Source organism: Accipiter gentilis, chromosome Z (assembly GCF_929443795.1).
Source record: "Accipiter gentilis chromosome Z, bAccGen1.1, whole genome shotgun sequence".
In the NCBI taxonomy this organism is placed as follows: Eukaryota; Metazoa; Chordata; class Aves; order Accipitriformes; family Accipitridae; genus Astur; species Astur gentilis.
Genome location: NC_064919.1, coordinates 10954545 through 10969427, shown reverse-complemented (window position 1 = coordinate 10969427; position 14883 = coordinate 10954545). Strand labels below are relative to the sequence as shown.

Below are 14883 nucleotides of genomic sequence, written 5' to 3'. Positions count from 1 at the left end.
CACAGACTGTTAAACTCGGGGCAGGGGGACACACACCAAAGAGGCGTGAAGGCTGCTGGAGCATCCTCTAAGCTCACAGTGAAGGCAAGCGGAATTACCCCATCAGGAGGGCAGCATCAGTCTCCTGGCCTATGCCATGTGATTGGAAGCACTGCTCAGGTCAAATAAAGTCCTCTGCAGAAAAGATTTCGTGCACTGCAGGGAGCTTGCTTTCTGGGTTGGCTGTTTCTTCCTGTCACCACTGATACTCTTAAAAAAGCATGGATGCTGCAGGACCACACAACAGTTTCAATGGTTACCACACATTATTACATTGGGCAGTGGTCAAATGTGCACACAGACTCAATGCGTCATTTACAGACAGGCAATGGGTTGCTGCTGATTTTGACAGCCTTGGACAACTTTTGACTTACCAGAGGTAACTTCTGACAAAGCAAGGAAATTCTGCTGGACTTCTCCAGGCCTGGACTGGTAGACCAGGAATGATTCCAGTACTCAGCCCAGTGTATTTTCCCATACATTTTTAACTGTGTTGAAGACGGAATTTCCCATTTGAGTCCCCTGTTCAATGGTCAGACTGCATACTCATTCCTCCCTCTCTTACTGACAATAGTAAGCCATTTTGCTTCTTACTACTCTCTAATAAGATTGTAATAATTTTGTATGACTCTCAGAAGACATGCACTTGCTCTCATAGTGCTGGCATAATACAGATCCACAAAAAGATGAATTGTCTGAATTATTCTTGATCTTAGTGAATGGCTTTCTATAGATTTTTAAGTGAAGGGAACTCTCTGGTGAATATAAGGCCAAGTCAGGTAAAATTAAAGGTTGAAGTTGATAGAAGTGTTAAGTTTGCTTATAAATATAGATTTAATATCACAGCAACAAGCCACAGATGCTGTTGAACTAGTTCCTCATCCTAAGCAAAGCCATACCACACTTAAGTGAACAGGAAGTCTGAATATATTGGTTTGTTTTTTTCATGATGGCAATTGCATCAGAAACAACACATAGATACTCATATTAATGAAATTATTCACTTCAGCTGTTCTTGTTCTCCTCAACATTTGCTTTTCATGAACATTCCAGTAATCAAATTACACTAGGACAAACGCTTATAGAAAATGAATAGCAAAACCGAACACTTGCAGTATTTGCCAGTTCCAGCTTCCATGTATATCTCCAATTCCTGTGTTTATCAGATTGGAGGAGAAAAAAAAAATCATGCGGCTTAGCCAAACAACCAAAACCGTATCTCACGCTGGTCCCTATTCTAAGCCAGTGAAGTAAAAGGAAGGCACTTTCATACATTTTTGGAAGGCTCTGGGATGCAATTATTCCTAATGCTTATATTGTTCGTACTTGCTCCAGAAATTTCAGGTGGTTTTCAGGCAGAAAAAAAATGTCTGTGATTATCAGATGTATTATTCACAGTGAATTCTCACTTCATTTTCATGTTAAGTACACTTCTGGGGAGGAATACAAGAGCAGTATGATGTGGGCAACAAGCTCCCATTCTCTGTCAAGCAAAGCATCTTTCTTATGTTAATCATGTGGTATGCTGTATCCCACCATAGGTCTCTGTTTGCAATTTATGCTTCTGCTGTAAACCTGTAAGAGTTGTGAATGCCCAAGGAGGACATCACAGCACAGCTAACTTTCACATAACTACATGTTACATATTTATATGCACTGTCAAAATGGTGGGAAGATATGAAATTGAGTTTCACTGGAATCTAGCAGGCTGAGCTATTTATAAATAAGTGTCTTATTTTTGGTGCTCTTCAGAGAATGTGATGAACAGTGAGTGATGAGCAATTTATGTTGCTGATCATTTGTATCACAATAGAGCCTTGCGGTCTTTTTCTGGAGTCAAGACTCTGTTAATTTAGGATCTGTATTATTCTATAGTGCAAGACAAGACCTCAGAACAAAGACTAATGGGCAAGATTAAGTAAGGGTGAAATGAGCATGTCACCCTGAAAATGGAAGAGTAGGTAGAAAATAGTGTAGCTGAAAAAAATCTGAGGGTTCCTAGGGATTCTGGGCATCAATATTCAAAACAGACTGATCACCCATCTCTCTCAGAAGAACTTCTCAGTGTGAAGGAATACTTTCCCACAGGTATTCTGCACGGAAGGATTTTCTATTTATACAATGAAAGACAACATTAAACAAAATATGGCATAATGAATGTGAAATAAATGCCATTAGAAGGACTATGTGCTCTAAAGAGATCTTAGGGGTATAACTTGAATGAAAAAAGCAGGTTTTAACTAACAAATGTGTAAGTATCCTCTACTATGTAAATAATTCACATGTATAAAATGATGATCATAAGGGTGACTGAATAATAATCATTTTGGCTTCCCTGTGTTGACTGCTGATGCAAGATTCCTAATCAGAGGCCACAAGAGTATTGTTAACTGTACCAGCCTATCCAGCCTATTTCTATACTGATACATTGTGATACAAACTTTTAAAGAGGTGATTAATAAGTGGGTTTTTTTCTTCCCCGAATCTCTGGGGAACAAACACTGATGCTATGTTTTATCATTTCCCCCACATTAGTTCTGCAGTAGACAATTTTATAGATGCCAGTGGGACTTCAGCATGAGCCGCTCCTCCGTGTGGTCGGAAGGTAGCTGGTAACAGCAGCAGATCTTCTGCCAGCCACACCAGGCAGTGCAATTGGTTTTGCAGAAATGGCAATGAAGGGGGCATGTGGGGATCATACAGCGCCACATCACCTCCTTCTGTGGTCCTGGAGCGAGGAAACACCACTAAAAGTTACTGGTGCAGGTTGTGTGCTTGCTGGATGACTGGGGAAAGAGATGACAGAAAAGCAGAGCCTTCCTTCAAACTGTTGCTTGATTTTGTACTCCGGAAATAAGAATAAGCTCCTGGAAACTCCTGTTTGGCAAGTGCATCATGGTGCAATGACGTCTGAAGTTTTCATGTCTCAAAGCTTAAACCAAACATAATCAATGCTTTTTTTGCTTTAACTATTTATCTACATTTGGCTCAAGGCTGTTATTGGGTATATATTTGTCCCCTCGGAACTCTATAGTTTATCACCTATGACATACAATTCAAACAGAGGAAACCCAGGCACATAACTCTTTCACCTTGTTGCCCTTCCAATGCAGAAGTCAAATCAACTCCATGGTATTAACGTACTAAGTAAATGTAAATCACAGCTAAAACAGTTTCGGTACACTCTCGAAAGGGGGCAACTATCAGCTCCAAGTAAAGGTTAGATCTTATTTTTCCTGTGTTCTGATGCTTATGTTGAGTACAGTAAATTCTTAAAAACAACTGTTCTCCTACAGAGAGCTGCTAAACTGGTATATATGTGAGCCTTAAACGCTGAGAAAGTGATAAATAATTATGCTTTCATCTAAAATAGCACCGGAAAATTATCAAACTGTGAACTCATAATACTGACTTTTCATCTGATTTGCAAAAAAAGTTCTTTTTAAGCCGGTTTGAGTGAGTACGCTATTAAGATGAGTGTAATGTAACTGCTTTATCAGTAGCATCACTGAGAGAGCCTGGTGCATAATACAGCTGCTCTTTGTGGTATTAATTGCTAGGTCTAATAGTCTTTCCTTGCAACAAATGCAAAACTTCCTTTTTAAAATCTCAGTTTATGCTTGAAGATCTATCTCGTCCTTTAACTCTGTCTCAAGTTAGAAAGCCTTGTAAAATGTCTTATGAACAGCATGGGCAATCATTTCCTTCACAGTCTTAAAAAAGCTGGAAGTGGAATAGCATGCCTTTAGGGAAATACTAAGAGTTTAAAATATGCCTGTGCAGCATATTCATAGATTTTTATAATGCATTTCAAATACTTTCCACATTGTAAAACAGGCTTTGGAAACTATCATCACAGATGAAAGCTGGTGAAGAAAAAGTAATAAAAATACTGTAGCAAGAAAAGGAAAAAATGGTGCCTGCTTCTGAATTCCCTAACATTTAATTTCTCCTATATAATAATAACAATCTAACAATCACAGTAATTTCCCCATTTACTATGCCTTAGTGGCAGCTGAGGGTGCACCTGCATTCACGTTCACTCTTCTCCCCCTCCTTCTCCACCTCCCCATCTGCTCCTTGCAGCCATGGAGATTCAGGTGACTGAAACATTTCAGATAAAAGTTAATTAGCCAGCATGCTGCACACCACATCTTTTCAAACCGGTGCCAAGTGGAAACCTTCCAGGCAGACCCTGAGGCCTCTCCCAGCTCACCACTCCTGCAAGGGTGCAGTCCATTGCAATGGAGACTTAGCGCAGCAGGGTGCGTCAGAGAGGTTCAGCATCATTTCTCAACTTGCTGATAATGCACTTGCGTACCTCACAGAGATAGGGATGGCTGCTTAGCAGCATGGCAGTGGTACACATATGCTCTCTGCTTATACCAATAGGGTATATATATATACAGGGATGCAAGACGCTCGTGAATGGCTGTATTGTACTACACTGTGGGGAGATGATACAGTAAGCTCAGGTCAAAGTGGTGAACATCAAGCCTGAACAGAGATACGTTTTGAAACCCTGCCTACGGCCAAAACCAAGTCGCAAGGCCAGCTGCACTTAAACGTTTGGTTGCAATGTCCTACAAAGGTGGCACGTAACAATTACTGTGGGTTGCTGTGGTTTGTGGTATGCCACGCTGTCAAGTCCCTTCTCAGTTCTTCATATAGTTGTCCATGATTACCAAGAGTAATGTTAGTAGCTTGATGTGACAGCTGTGAAGCACTTGGGGCCAGATTGTGAACTTCTTAGTCACACTGACGAGGAGTCCCTTGCACAAATGGCTTTGCTGGAGTGTGACTCCCTTAATAAATGAATCATCTGTCATTGCTGCCTACTCAAGCTTAAATCTTTCTCCCAGTTCTGCTGTTACTTCCACCATCTGCACATCCTCTCCCCATGGTGGTGAGAACCAATTTGGCTGACTGACAGTGTGTTTGGGAAAACGTGGAGACTTCAGGGCCACACCAGAAGTAAAGAACAGTTCTGATGTCCAAAGCTGCAATCCAAAATCCACTGTGCCTGAACTTGCTCCCATTTATTAGAAAATCCCTTTTGGGTACCTATTGGTATGATGCTGCATGTATCCAAGCAACCTTGGTCTGTCTTCTGGTGCTCCGAAATGCTGACCAGATGTCTGACCCCACATGCCAGAGCATCAGGTGGGACTGTCTCCTGAGATGCTCAGGTGCATCTCTCTTCCTGTAATTCTCAGCACCAAGGAGGAAAAAAGGCTTCCACTAATTACACTCGCCCTCCCCAGGGCCTCACACCCTTTGCAAGAAGTCCCTCCAGCAGCAGCAATAAACTGCAATCTGCCTTTGATCTAATCCCTATTCCTTTCAATGCTTCCTAGATGTTGGCTTAGCAGCTCCCTGGGAGGTCTGCACTACTTCTGGGGGAAGGATTACTCACTGGAAGCGTCCTTAGCTAGGGATCAAGACAGCCCTGCTAATTCAACCCTGACTTGGGCAAGCTGTTTCGCTCTGTGCTTGGTGATCCCAGCTCTTTGTACAGTACTTTCATGTAAAATTCAGTTCGCTTGTTTTTATGGTTCTGGAATCACAAGAAGTAAAGAGACAGAGAAGGGCACCTCTTCCTTTTTTTCTCAGTTCATTTTATTTTCTCCTGTTCTCTCCCTGTATCACTGACATTTATGCTTCTAGTTTTCTTGCTTCCTTTTCTTGTTTTCTTCCCTCTTTTCTCTGGCTCTTTTCAGCTATTCAGAATAAACTGCAATGCATAGCTACTGGTATTGCAGTGAGATTCAGCGTACTCTCTTGTTCAATCAGATTGAAAAGATGATCCTTGCCCTCTTTAAAAGCCCTTCAGTATGCTACAGAAGCATGGATTTATAGCCTGATTCTTTTTTGAAAGAAAAATCCTAGATTTTTAAAAGAAAATGTGTTTTTTCCAGATTTCTGCTAATCACAATAAATACATAAATTCTAACCATGCTATGCCTGGATTTTTTTCGTATTAAGAATAGACCGTGAGATAAACATTTTATTTGATGGCTTAGAACTGTAGCTAAATCCAATATAGCCTAAAGTTCCAATACTGCGAGTTTTCAGTATTTAATGAGTTTAAATAGTAAATAACTCATTAAATATACCCTAGATGAAAACATTTGTAAGTAGTCTTTGAATTTCATTGTGAGCATTGAACTGAATAACATATAGCATTAAAAGATCCTTGGCTAGTTTCTAATTTCCATAGCTCTGCTTCCATTTTAGTGGAAAGATGGGGTGCTTTCTCTGACTTTTTTGGGCAAATTCTTGGGGGAGGTTATACTGAACACGCCAACTTACATTTCTAGAGAGTGTTTTCTTTGTTAATAATCTGTTTAGTAGCATAACTTTTGTATTCATACAGCACCTGCTAGCAAGTTGTCTTTAAATTTGTATTTTTGGGCCAAATTTTGATTTCTACTTAGTGAATAAAGCTAAGTATTCTTTGGTGTTTCTTCTGATAATGCACATCATTCAGTAAAGTAATAATCAATGATTTAACCCTGTCATAGTTTAATCACTCATTAGCCACATGAGTTTGTGCAGTGTATTATGAAAGACCTCTTCTAGGCTATGCAGTGAGGAAGACATTGTTTTGTAAACACCCAGAAGAAAACAAAAAAGAAAACATCATGTATGGTATTGAATTCAGTATTAACTCAGCTTTTTCTGCATCAGAGAAGCAGCACAAGATGAGGATTGAGAAAATCTTGTTACTAGCCAGCTCAGGTTTTTTCTCCAGGATCCAGTATGCTATTATGAGTGCAGCGAGGAAAGAGACTGATAAACAAATGCACATCAAACTACAAAGCAGGTATCTTTGCTTTTGAGTTTTCATAACAATTCAATATAGATATTTGTTTTTCATTTATGTAGGAAATGTCTATTGGTATAGTATTTAAGTAAAAGAATCACCTTCCATCCATACCTTTCCTAAATCTTAACTCTTTACCACCCTTTTCAAATGGAATCGATATAACTGAAAATACAACAGAACTTATAAAGTTGACTATGTGATTTGATAAAACTTGACAGAACTGGATGTACTTCAAGAACAAAGTGATTATTGGCATAATTTTATCTAAGGATTCCCAGAATCAGATACCCTAAATAATTATAGGCTCAGTGCACATTCTAAATCTGGGTAATAACCCCTTGCTGTATTTGAGGTAGATTGCTCACTGTTGACTTGATGCCACTTAAACAAAGAATCTCTGGTGCACATACGTATTTCAAATAATGCTGCACTATCCAGTTTCAAAGTCTGTAGCACTTGTAACATCCTAACTTTGAAATAAGCAGACATTCAAGCATATCCAACATTTCCTTAAATAATAATTGCCAGGAAAAGAAAAACGTACAGAAATTTAAGGATGATGAATAACGCCGTGAATGGTAGTTGTGCAAACCAAGCCTTACAACTTATATTACAAATTACAAATACTATAAAATAAGAATACCTTTATGCTATCTAAGCTAAGTGTTGAAGCCTGCTGTAAGATTTCACTGAGACTTGGGTGGTAAGAAACACTAAATAACTTTCTAGTATTGCAAACAACTTCCAAGTCTTGAACCAATATGCTTGAAAACACTTCTTCACCTCAAAAATTTGCTCTTCCATAAGCAACAAAACACCTGGGAAAATAATACATTCCCACACCAAAAAGTGTCATATACATCTACCATATAAATATACCATTTACCATGCTAAAATATTCTAAGTTGCAAGTTCCCTTAATCTCAAAAGCCCAATGGCAGGATAGCAAATTCAATGGATTTCTGAGGGGCTTTCTTCCAAAGAAGAGGGGCTGGAGATAGCACTGGAAAAGTTCACCCCAGCAGAGTTCTGGCTCCTTCTGTCTCAACAGGATGTTAAAATTAAGGATCCAGAGGAGAGAACTGAAAGTAAAAATACTCTCACCACTTTCCTGCATTCTGAAAAAAGATGTTTTGCAGTCATGATGAACTCCTCCTTAAACACTATAACTGGAATAAAGAGACTGGTTCTTTTTTTTTTTCTTTTCATTGCCTCATGCTTCTGAGTATGCAAAGCTTGTTGATGGAGGAACTATCCTTAAAGAAGTCTCCATGAGTAGGTAGGCTGCAATGTTCTGTTTTACATGACTAGATGCCTTTAGTCACGTTTTAAATAGTGTTTATTATGACTCTGACAGTTTAGGGGACATGGATGACTTCTTGTATTATCAAGTATTTGGACTTCATGGTCTTAGAAGTCTTTTCCAAATTTAATGATTCTATTCAAGGTCAGGTTGGACAGGGCTCTGAGCAACCTGGTCTAGTTGAAGATGTCCCTGCTCATTGCAGGGGGGTTGGATTAGATGACCTTTAAAGGTCCCTTCCAACCCAAATCATTCTATGATTCTCAGTGTGCAACACACAGAGAAAACAGACCCTGAGTATTAAACAAAAAAAACCAAAAAGTATAGAATGTGCCAATACAACCCCCAAACGTTATGCCAACAACACTTTCTCCAAACTTGAGGGCTTTCTGACCATGGACAAGAATATAAACAAGGACTCCTTTCCCTTCAACACACATCATTTATCAACTTAAAGGTAACAGATTGGCTTCAGCTGACAACACCATGAACTATAAAAACTACTCTCATAGCTGACAATGTTCAACACAGCACAGGAGCACAAGTAACACCATTCTCAAAGTAACAACCTGAGGAAAATGTATGATATTGGGGAAAAGCATGTGAGAGGTTGGAGACTGGATCAGTTAGGAAACATTGCACAATTGCTTTTTAACAGAGGACTGTTACAATGAGGAAACCTCTCACATGATGCTAGGACCACAACACTGCCAGCAAAACGTCAGTTATGCCTCTGAAATCTGTGTTTAAAAGAATTAATGACTCTACAGGATACCTGGCTACAGAGCAAAACTGTTAGTTACACAAAGCTTTTTTACATTAGCTGGCAATGTAAAAGGACTCTCATGTTATAGCAGATCTGTGGCCTAAACTGTGCAAGTTTCAAAGGCTTACTATGAGCAAAACTGCACAGAGACCTTTGGCTGAAAGAGAAGCAGCTGAACATTTGTTTGCACATCCTTTCAATTTCCATACTTTTTTTCCCTCAAGGCACCTCTCATAAACCCTCCTGAAGTGCACAAAATGTATAAGTCATACTATGTATACAGTGTGAGGTGAGCAAGGTTGGTGATCACAGGGAAAGACTGAATACATATTCCTCATCTACACAGCAACTTTACAGACTTTAACATTTGGACTAGGTCAGATTAGCAATAACAGTTTGAATTACCAGAACCTGCAGCCAAGCATGTGTTTTCCAGTCTCTCCTGGAAAATGAGGTTTTTAATTTTATTTTATTTTTTTTGCCAATCAAAACCACTTTTCTGCAAAAATGCAGTTCTGGCTCACAGGAGGAAAAAAAATGTCTGTGGGCATAGCTGGACAGAAGCTTTTCCACATCTCCGTTCCCTTGCTGTAATTTCTGCCTGTCCTCATTGATGCTTTGCATAGTCAGTGTCTTGCAGATCAGTGTGACTTCTGGGGATACTGTACACACAGTGGTATTCCTAGCTGTCTCCAAAAGCAAAGACATGTAATTCCCCACCCAGGGTGGTTTGATATATATGAACTATAAAGCTGTTTCCAAAAAAAAAAAAAAAAAGCTTAATTCCTTTAAAAACAAACCAAAAATTAAATGTTAATGGTCAGCTTCTTTCTACAGCATCTGTTTTGAGGCTGAACTTGCTACTTCACCAGGAAATTCACTGTTTAACCTAAAGCTCTGACTTGATTTATTTATACTTTTGACCCTCTCTGAAGTCATAGCAGTAATCAGCACTGCTGCAATTCCAGTTCCTCAGGAAACCAGATAAAGCGCAGACTGGCTATGCAGGGACTGATGATTCAGATTTACTTTATTCTGTTTCATTGCTCTGAGAAGAGTCCTTTTCATGTTAAAAGACATCAGAGCTACTAATCTGTCTGAAACCCACTGAAAATACTACCCAAGTTCTGAAGTTCAGAAAATGCTGCTGAGAACATGACCTCCCCTGCATTTCTGATAGCATCACCTATAAAATGGATATTATAGGCTATTCTTCCCAGACTTTTGGCTCTGAACTGTAGTGCTAGAAGAGGTTTCACTGTGTTTATTTATGGTTCATGTTCCCTGGATCTTTTCCCTCTTCCATCCCTGGGAAAGTTATTAATGATGCTGGCAGTCTTGGAACGAAAAAATAAAGTGTGTTTCTTCATAAAAACATACATAAGGTGACAAGCCTTGCCTCAATGGCACCGGTGCTCAGGAGCTGCTGTCTCCAAAATAATGAGGTGTCAAAGCTTTGGTGCAATTTGCATTCGTGTTAGTAGTAAAGAAATCCAGTGGTTTTTTGCTTGCTGAATGACAGTGTTAAATTGTTACTTTTGCTTACCTAGAGTGTGAAAATTTACTAGAGTGACAGAAACTCGGAAAAGTAAACAGCTTTTTTCAGGTCACAACAGCATCTGGATTTACTGTCAGTATATGTTAGTCATTAAATCACATATACAAATGAAAATGAAAAAAAAGTATGTCAAATTTTACTCTGTGTGGCAGCCCTTGAAGCCATGCGTGCGTTTTGCCACACACAACCCTGAACCTCCAGCAAAAGCTGTCCTTGTGAGAGAATGAATGCTGTACCACACTTTGTGATGGCTGTTGTCTTGTGATTGTTAATTGTGGGGGAAGACTGTTTGATATTTTTTTTTTTAAGTTCAGGAGAGTAGAATTTAAGGAAAAACAGACTTTTAAAGATGCTTGAATAACCACAAAACTTTTGAAAACATTCTAGGTATCCATCTGACTGTAGTTGTCCAGCTGTGACACTGTGGATTTCCTCTCGATGTTACACGTTTGAAGAATATCATCAAATGCCACAGAGGCAACAGCCAGTATTATTCAAATGTATTTCAGCTCTGGATCCTTATTTTCCTTTTCATTTTAAGTACTGCTTTTTGCCATCTTAGGCAAGATTTGCTCAAAGATCAACATCTTTTTCAATTTCTGCTTATTATAAACTTCTGTATAAAGTAATTATGTTAACATTCAGCAGCAGTACAAACAGATGTGAACATTCCTGTCCTGGTGTAACGTGGAAAATGAGACCCTGTTAGACATTACTACCTTGAAACCATCCTAACAAAAATTCTGAATGCTGAGAAGTGGCTTGAGACAGCATCCAGTGAACATAGATCGTTAGTGTGTTTGCCATGCTCCTCATATGGTGGACAGTGGGAAATGTTCTTCAAGAGCAAACAAGTTTTGGGTCTGCTTCTGCAAGGTGTGCTGCGGTGGTGTCTTGGAGGAAGGGAGGATTGCTCTGCCAAAGCATCAGTGGGAAGGGTGACCCCAGGGAGGCCAATGCTTCACATTTCAGAAGCAGGGTTAGATCTCAGTCTTTTCTTCCTGACTTCTCTTGTCTGAAAAATTGCATGCTGGGCCTATTAGCAAAATCTGTCTCACCTACAAAGATGTCATTTACACTTCCCTCCTCTAAAATTGCCAACCAGTAGAAGTGGCCCGACTGTGGCCCCAGGGCTGTTAAGCCAGGAAGGTGGGAGGTCCATGGCATGTTCATTTCATGCCAGTGCTCCATGGGACTGCGAGTGACACAAAATCCCTGCCTGCAGCAGGTAGTAAGACACCAGAGGCTGCTGAAGCCAACATCTCCAGGGTCCAAGATGCTGTTGGAAATCCTGTAACTCTGGGAAGTATGCGCGGTAAGGCTGCTGGAGCATTGCCTCCAGAGTTAGCGTTAAAATGGTATTTATTACGTGAAGGTATGAAAAAAGAGTGTTCAGAAGGATGTCAGGCCCTCCAAGCCAATCTTTAGAGACTAATGTATTACCTGCTGGCCTTTGAGTAAGGCTGAGACTTTTTTTTAAACCCACAGAGCCTTGAAGAGTGATTTTTTCAGCTCAGCTGAAAAAAACCCAGACTCTATTCAGCACAGGTTCAATGTCAAGCATTGGTTTCATTGTCACTGAAGACAATGACACTGAAACATCTGCTTAAGACCAAAGTCCTGATTTGGATAGATTGATCCAGTTGGCTCCCTACTGAGAACAAAGTGAAAGTTAAGCAGGACCTGTGAAGTCTGTGGAAAGAAGCAATGACTCCAACCCTCTGCTATATGCATTTAACTCATCTTGTGTCCTCAGGCAGCTTTGGATGAACTTCAACCCATCTTGCATGGAAGAGAAAATAATTCTGATTTTAATAGAGAGCAAGGAGATGCTGGGTTCAGGATCTGGTCTTCAGGGAGCTTTGGCTATTCACTCCAGCACAACTGCAAGCGTAGCTGAAAAGCTGGTGCATGGAACTGAGCAAACTTTGACGCTATTGGCACCAAACACGCATCAGTAGTGGCATTCGATGGCACTGATTACCCTCGAGTTGCTGCATAAATCTACAGAAACCTGAGTTACATGGGTTTTGCTGAGGTAGAGAAAACTAGCTGAGTTCAGACCAGTGTACAGCAGTCACACCTTCAATGACAGACTGGGAGCTGCCTAGCACAGACTTTCTTCTCCTACCTTTTCTGTCACAATCTAAACCAAAAAATTACACAAGTCTAACAGTGATCCAGGCTGAGTTATTTATTTGGTTTTGCAAATTAAGTTGGTAATCTTTTCTTCTGATTACAATTTGAGAGCAAAGTTGAGCTATCTCTTATTATATAAAACAACTGTTTTTCCTGGCTACTTAAATGGCAGCTTCTGCCATTTTACTCATGACTTCCCTTGCACGGGCTACACAGAATGGAGCATTTCCTTCCAACCCTTTTGCCTGAAGATGATAACTGGCATCAAACACATTTGCAAAATACTGAACTATCACCTTTTTCCAGAGTGTGTAACACTTAAGTTGCCATCTCTGTGTGATAAAGTTTAGCTCCCCTTGGATATTACTACTATTTGTGCCTGACGGTCACACACAACGAATTTAGTTTCTACTGTTTTAGCTACACAATCAAACACAGAGACAGTCAGACTTTAGTTTCTACTACTTTAGTTAGGCAACTAGATTTAGCAAAAATCTGATCTAGCAGCAATGCGTGAACTAAAGAAAATCCTAATGCTTTAGATAGCTCAATGCAAAGCCAAGTTACTGTGAACAACTTCCTTGAGAAGTGTCATCTAGTGAACAACCCACAGTGCAGTGCCCACACACAGCGCACAGCATTTAGACAGGTAATAAATATACACCCTGAATGCTGGGGTTAGCCTTTTTCTCTCCCCCCCCCCTTTTTTTTTGTCTACAAAGTGTGTCCTTCTCCAAAAGCCAAGCTAAGGACCTCCAGAAGAGCAGCTTCTCACCGGTGCATGTGCTGGACCCCCTTTCCCCTCTCAAGTCTACAACTTAACGTGGCGTATGACTCCGGGCTCACGGCTTAGCTCTTGCCACCGAGAAGCAAAACACAGCCTTCCCACGGAGAGGATGCTCGTCCCCCTCCACCTCGGGGCTGAGAGCAAGGGCCAACACGGGAGAGACTGCAAGCGGAGGTGAACACCAGAAACAGCGATTCCGGCGGCTCCAGACTCAGACCGCTCCTCTCCGGGCAGGGCTCGGGCAGTGTCCCTCCCCGGCCCGACCGCTGCCCGGCTCCCACGGCCCGGCCCGGCCCGGCCCGGCCCGGCCGCCCGCCGGACCCCGACCCTTCCCCGCAGGGTACCCGGGGGTGCCGGGCGGGTGCCGCCTGCCCTGCCCCTGCGCGGGGTGAGCCCTGCCGCCCCCCCCCAGCGCCTTACCGGGCTCCGGCGGGGGAACTCGCCCAGCACGATGCTGACCACGGGGATGCGCAGCGCCGCCGAGATGAAGTCCAGCTCCAGCATCTCCCCGCGGCTCTGCGGGAAGGCGAGGATGGCGGAGACCCCCTGCACCACCACGGTGTGGCAGAGGCTCTGCAGGAAGGAGACGGGGTCGTTGCTCCAGGAGGCGCTGGGGGAAGAGAAGGGGAAGAGGGGCAGGTCGCCCAGCCCCGCCTCGATCGCCATCACCACCTCCAGGGACAGGTTGTAGGGCAGCAGCCCGGCCACGCCGTTGAGGTTCGCCACGGCCAGCAGCAGCGCGTCCCGCGGCGAGGGCGAGGGGGGCGGCCGCCGCTCCCCGCCGCCCCCCGGCCGCCGGCCCCGCGGCCCCGCGGCGCTCCCCCCCTCGGGGCTGCCGCCCGCCCGCCGCCCGCCCGCCGCCTCCTCGGGCCAGGCGGCGGCGCGGGGCTGCAGGTGGGTGGCCCCCACCCTGACGGTGTGCCCGATGCGACGCAGGATCTGGCAGGGCTGCGGGTGGGACGCGGAGCCGGGCACCGCCGCCAGCACCAGGGCGCAGGGCGGCAGCAGCAGCAGGCACGCCCGGGCCAGCAGCCCGCGCACCCCCGGCCGCCACATGGCCGGGACCCGCCCGCCGCCGCCGCCGCCGCCGCCGCCGCCTCCCCCGGCCCCGGCCCCGCCAGCCGCCTCAGCCGCCCCGCGGGCGGCCGGCAGCGGCATCAGCCGCGGCGGGCGGCCCCCGCGCAGAGCCGCCCCCGCCGCCGCCCATGGGGGCCGCCGCCGCGCCCACGCCCCGGGGCTGGAAGCGGGGCGGGGGGGGGGCGGGGGGCTCGGCCCCCGGCCCGCCCCCCACGGACCCGCGGGGCTTGGAGCGGCCCGGCCCCGGGGCGGCACCCCGCGCCGCCCCCGCCGGCGAGGCGCCCCTGCCCGGCTCCTGCGCCCGGGCTCCCGCCCTGGCCGGCTGCCCTGCACCGAAGGAGAAGCTCCCCTGCGGGGGAGCCCTGCCCAGCGGCTCCCCGCCCGG

The 14883-nt window shown here is 43.8% G+C and overlaps 1 protein-coding gene across 2 annotated transcripts in view; it reads right to left on the bottom strand.

The window, feature by feature from the left end:
• GRIN3A (glutamate ionotropic receptor NMDA type subunit 3A) overlaps nucleotides 1–14579 on the bottom strand; it is a 74216-nt gene extending 59637 nt beyond the window's left edge. The window contains exon 1 of one of the 2 annotated variants that reach the window (XM_049796125.1): nucleotides 13842–14579. In XM_049796125.1, the coding sequence (XP_049652082.1) occupies nucleotides 13842–14579 (738 nt within the window). The remainder of the gene's footprint in view (nucleotides 1–13841) is intronic. The other variant, XM_049796126.1, reaches the window with a different exon arrangement.
• Between the last annotated feature and the right edge of the window lie 304 nt (nucleotides 14580–14883).